The sequence below is a fragment of the Triticum aestivum genome, chromosome 2D, assembly GCF_018294505.1.
Source record: "Triticum aestivum cultivar Chinese Spring chromosome 2D, IWGSC CS RefSeq v2.1, whole genome shotgun sequence".
NCBI classification, from domain to species: domain Eukaryota; kingdom Viridiplantae; phylum Streptophyta; class Magnoliopsida; order Poales; family Poaceae; genus Triticum; species Triticum aestivum.
In genome coordinates, this window is record NC_057799.1 from 452,844,977 (window position 1) to 452,850,421 (window position 5,445).

The 5,445-nt window shown below is 43.5% G+C and overlaps 1 protein-coding gene across 1 annotated transcript in view; it reads left to right on the plus strand.

Moving 5' to 3' along the window:
• Positions 1-4: 4 nt before the first annotated feature.
• LOC123055834 (DNA mismatch repair protein MSH3-like) overlaps positions 5-5,445 on the plus strand; it is a gene marked incomplete at its 5' end in the record, with an annotated part of 6,369 nt that continues 928 nt past the window's right edge. Inside the window, 11 exons of the mRNA XM_044479676.1 lie at positions 5-655; positions 1,167-1,361; positions 1,474-1,638; positions 1,876-1,974; positions 2,104-2,355; positions 2,699-2,950; positions 3,032-3,163; positions 3,273-3,533; positions 3,627-3,698; positions 3,915-4,064; positions 4,332-4,826. Coding sequence (XP_044335611.1) covers positions 5-655; positions 1,167-1,361; positions 1,474-1,638; positions 1,876-1,974; positions 2,104-2,355; positions 2,699-2,950; positions 3,032-3,163; positions 3,273-3,533; positions 3,627-3,698; positions 3,915-4,064; positions 4,332-4,826 — 2,724 coding nt within the window. The remainder of the gene's footprint in view (positions 656-1,166; positions 1,362-1,473; positions 1,639-1,875; positions 1,975-2,103; positions 2,356-2,698; positions 2,951-3,031; positions 3,164-3,272; positions 3,534-3,626; positions 3,699-3,914; positions 4,065-4,331; positions 4,827-5,445) is intronic.

The window sequence follows — 5,445 nt, forward strand, 5'->3', positions numbered from 1 at the left end:
GTCGAACCCTAGCGGCGGCGATGGCGGCGGCGGCAGGGGCTACACCCCGCTGGAGCAGCAGGTCGTGGACCTCAAGGCCCGCCACCCGGACGTCCTCCTCATGGTCGAGGTGGGCTACCGCTTCCGCTTCTTCGGCGAGGACGCCGCCGTCGCCGCCTCCGTCCTCGGCATCGTCGCCCACCCCGACCGCAGCTTCCTCACCGCCAGCGTCCCCACGTTCCGCCTGGGCTTCCACGTCCGCCGCCTCGTCGACGCGGGCCACAAGGTCGGCGTCGTCCGCCAGACCGAGACCGCGGCGATCAAGGCGGCGGCGGCCGCGCGCGGCGGGGGCGGCGCGGCTCCCTTCGCGCGCGAGCTGTCGGCGGTGTACACGCGCGCCACCATCGAGGCCGGGGCTGGGGAAATGGAGGGCGGCGGCGCGCCGGAAGAGGGGAGCAGGTACCTCGTCTGCGTGGTGGACAAGGAGGTGGATGCCGTGGGGAGGGAGGGGTTCGAGGTGAAGGTTGGGGTGGTGGCCATCGAGGTGTCCACCGGCGAGGTCGTGCACGGGGAGCTCATGGACGGCGCAGCCAGGAGCGGGCTTGAGGCCGTGCTGCTTGGCCTGGCGCCCGTTGAGGTCATACTCGGCACCCCTCTCTCGTTCTCTACTGAAAAGGTAAGTGGTGCTCCATCTGCCGAAACTTATGTTGGTTAATCTCATCGCCAGATGAATCCGTGTCTGGTGATGTGTAAATTTGTACGGTCTGTATTTCACAATGCACACTATAGCTGAAGTCGCACCGATGCCATGAAACATTAATCAGTAGATTCTGTGATCCGTTTCAGTTTGCAATAAGTAAATTTACTTATGTTTGTAACTTTATATAGTATTCTTGGCAACTTATTTAGGTTTACTGCGCGTGTGTGGCTTGAAAGACTTCCAATTCCGTAAACAATCATCAGTGTAACTTTCGCTTGGCAGTAATATGTTACCATTTCCCAGTTCCACCATAATGTATACCCATCATACTAGCTTGAGTTACTTGCAAACTATTCATATGGTGATCTTCATTTGCTTGTCTTTGATTACAGTTTTTAGTCATTGCTATTTTGAGTTAGTGTTACCCCTTCTAGTTTCATAGTGCTCGAGATTCCCTGGTTAATGGGTTCCTCCATTTGTTGTCTAGCTGATGAGGGCATATGCGGGACCTGCCTCTAATGTCCGGGTTGAGTGCACTTCGCGTAATTGTTTCAGCGAGGGCGGCGCTTTAGCAGAACTGATGTCTTTGTTTGAGAAATCGGAGGTCAATTCACCAACCATTGAAAACGATAAACAGATGATGGAAATAAATGAAGAGGACAACAATCTTCGTGGGATGGAGGTACTGTTAGCCTTCATAACTGTTCTAAATGGAGTTTAGGTAATTAACTGCCGCCCCCCGTTGTGGCTTGATCACTATAATGTGGTTTAATAAGTTACATTTGTTCGCATAGGGTGTCATGGCTATGCCAGAGCTAGTTGCCCAAGCAATGGCATTGAGCGTTCACTATTTGAAGGGTTTTGGTATGGAGAGGTTAATCTGCTTTGGTTCTTCATTCCGGCCATTTACTGCTAATACTGAAATGTCTCTATCAGCAAACGCTCTTCAGCAGCTCGAGGTACATTCTTCTGTAATACCATGCAACTATTTTTCTTCTTTCTGTTTGGGTAGCTGTGACAATTTTTTAGACGGAAAGTTGTGACCGGGGGAGAACTGTAGTCACTTTGTTTTTCCTGAAATGTTTCTTCGAAACTCGAGACACCAAAGCACATCCGCCGTTCGCTTTTGTGGGCATGCCATGCCCTTGAGATTCTCCTCCATTCCATTTATGAGGTGCCACCTGGATTGTTTTCAGGTATTAAAGAACAACTCAGATGGTTCAATAGAAGGGTCCCTGTTCCAAACTATGAACAACACATGTACAGCTTTTGGATCTAGGCTGTTTAGACACTGGGTAAGCTGCTATATCTGGACCTGGCCATGAAATGACTTTCAGCATAATCTATCATTTGACATTGAACAATTTGTTTTTACGTCAACTGTTTTGTTAAATGTCTTTCTTGATCTTGTGCTGTTCTTGCAGTTGACTCACCCCTTATGTGATAGAAATCTAATATGTGCTCGTCACGATGCAATCTCTGAGATCTCTGAATCGATGGGATCACGGCAAGATTCAGTTAGCATTCGACAGGATGAAGGGGATGGGTGCTGCGCAGCTTCTGCGCGAAGTGATCTCAGCACCATTCTTTCATCTGTTTTAACAATGCTGGGAAGATCACTTGATTCTCAAAGAGGAATTACAAGAATTTTTCACTGCAAAGCCACAGCTAAAGAGGTAAAAATATATTCCTTTCTGTGTTCTAATTGATTTTAGACTGGAACTGTTGCCCCAATTATGATTGTCCATTATAGAACTTGCACATCATACCTGCTAGTAGTTTTTCCCTGTACTTCTTTCTTTTTTGCTTGTTCTCTTCTATATATCTGTTGAAACTGTGTTCCACTATGAAATAGAGAAGTCCGTGAATTCAGTTTTGCTTGCTATATACATACAAATTTTTGGTTGGAGAAATGTTTCTATGCTCCTGTTGACTCTTAACTTAAGTTTTTTGGTGGTGTTTATGCAAATCTTGCTTAGTGTGATATTGATACCTAACTGTCCATAGTTTGTGTCGCAGTTTGTTGGGGTCATCCAGGCTATCTTGACGGCTGGAAAGGAACTGCGGAAGCTTGTTCTCGAGGATACTGACAACGTGTCTTCTCAGCATAGAACTGTCCACTCTTCTTTGTTGAGAAGGCTCATAAGTACAGCTTCATCATCTGCTGTACTTGCCAATGCTGTGAAACTTCTGTCGTGTCTTGACAAAGATGCTGCTGATCAAGGAGATATGATAAACTTATTCATTTCATCTGTTGACCAGTTCCCCGAGGTAAATCTTTCCCTTATCACAAATAGAGTTTGTTTGTTCCTTACGTTTTCGGATGCATCATACTTGTATATCTTTCTACAGGTTGCAGAGGGTCATGTGACTGTTCAAATGGCCAAACAAAAACTGGATTTATTAATTGTTGAATATCGGAAGCAGCTTGGCATGCGCAGCTTGGAGTACAAAACCGTATCTGGAACAGCTTACCTGATCGAAGTTAAATCGCTTAATTGAAACCTTCATATATTTTTAGTTTCAAGTAGTAAGAATATCTCTTGTATATTTTTGTTTGGTTATTAATGTTACCTATTGTGTGTGCCTGCAGCTACCAGTAGATAGAAGGGTGCCTTCAAATTGGATGAAAGTAAATAGCACCAAAAAAACTATTAGATACCACACTCCTGAAGTATTGAAGAACTTGGACAACTTATTACTGGCTAAAGAAGAACTAGCAGTTATCTGCAGGAAAACATGGCACAAATTCCTTATGGATTTCGGCAAATATTATGCGCAGTTTCAAGCATCTGTCGAATCTCTTGCAGCTCTTGACTGCTTATACTCTCTTGCCACTCTTGCAAAACAAAATGTAATAGACTAACGTTAACCATTGTTACACCTTTTTACATGGTTCGTTTTTCTTACATGACATCGATCATGATCCGATTTTCCATTTTTGCAGAATTATGTACAACCTAATTTTGTTCCTGAAAATGAAGCAAGTCAGATCCACATCAAAGATGGCCGCCATCCGGTTAGTTGTAGACCCTTTGTATGATCTGTCTTGGCTCTTCTATGAATATATGATACACATACTTGTGCGTATTCTAGAAAAAACTTTCCATTCTACTGATGGCTTTCAGGATCAAGCCTTCTGAGTTTGATCACATTAGTACCTTTTCTTCAGTTTTGCACATCAACACTTTTATTTATTTGATGATGGTGGTGATGGTGTGCTGTTGCATTTTAGGTTCTGGAGTCTCTACTTGGAGACAATTTCGTTCCAAATGACACAGACCTTCATGCAGATGGGCAGTACTGCCAGATTGTTACAGGACCAAACATGGGAGGAAAAAGTTGCTATATTCGCCAAGTTGCACTAATTACCATTATGGCCCAGGTATAGGTTTTATCCGATGCTTTAAGTCTACTCATGGAAACACGTTGTGAATGTATAATTTAACTACTCCAGTAAAAACTTTTACCAAGTAGTTGGTTTGCAGCTGACAAAAACATTGGTAAAGGGTTATCTTTTTCCTTTTAAAAGCAGCTAAAGACTGGTAGTTGTTCCCTCGCAAAAAAAGAAGGTTGATAGTTGTTATAGATTACTCTAGTTGCAATTTTTCTCTGATGAGATTCCTATAACTTGTTGCTCTGGTTTCATTAGGTTGGTTCCTTTGTACCAGCTTCATCAGCAATACTTCATGTTGTTGATGGAATTTATACTCGGATGGGTGCATCTGACAGTATTCAACAAGGAACAAGTACCTTTTATGAAGAGATGAATGAAGCTTCCAACATATTACAGAACTGCTCATCTCGATCCCTAGTTATCATTGATGAGCTTGGCCGTGGAACAAGCACACACGATGGTGTTGCTATAGCCTATGCTACATTACACTATCTCCTGAAAAACAAGAAATGTATTGTCATTTTTGTAACTCACTATCCAAAGATTCTTGATATCCAGAGTGAATTTGAAGGTTCTGTTGGGGCATACCATGTTTCATATCTGTCGACAAGGAAGCTGTTGCAAATCAGTGATGAAAAGATGGGTATTAGCACAGAAACAGAGGATCTTGGAGAAATTACTTTCTTGTATAAACTTGTTGCTGGAGCTTCAGACAGAAGCTTTGGTCTTAATGTCGCACTGCTTGCGCAGGTTAGTCATATGTGAACTTTTATGCCTTCAGCTCTTTTTTGAGTTTTGGCGTACACTTCTATTGTCATGGGTACTCCTAACACAAGCGGTGTTCTTTTGGTGTCCAACTGAGTTGTTCTCTATTCTCCGAATCGCTGTGGTGTGAAATAAAATGAGATAGCATCCTGCAGGAGATCACTAAGCTGTGTCCAAGTATCCAAGATGGTTTCTGTCAGGATGTGAAGTAGGAAAGCTGATCTTTGTTGTAACCGGGTCCACAAGTTAGTAAATATAGAGCTACAAGTTATATCGAGTTACAAGTTAGAGACAAAGTGACCTAGAGAAGTGTGGGGTAGAGCTTGTATGTTAGGAATTTAGGAGGCGGCTCATCCTATCTTAAGTTATATGGAAGCATGCCAATAATTCAGCTTCTGTTCTCCATCCTCGTTACCTTTTCTAATAGCTGACTACGGCAGTAACACAGGAGATGACCACATGCCTCTGTTCCTCATTTTTAGAATATTTGCAGTAGTTTACATGTTGCTATCTCACTTGTGAATAACGAATAGGTTCACACCCCCTCGTGGTTTCATTATTTGGTAGATGGGATAAACTTCCTAATTCTACAATGGAGATGTAT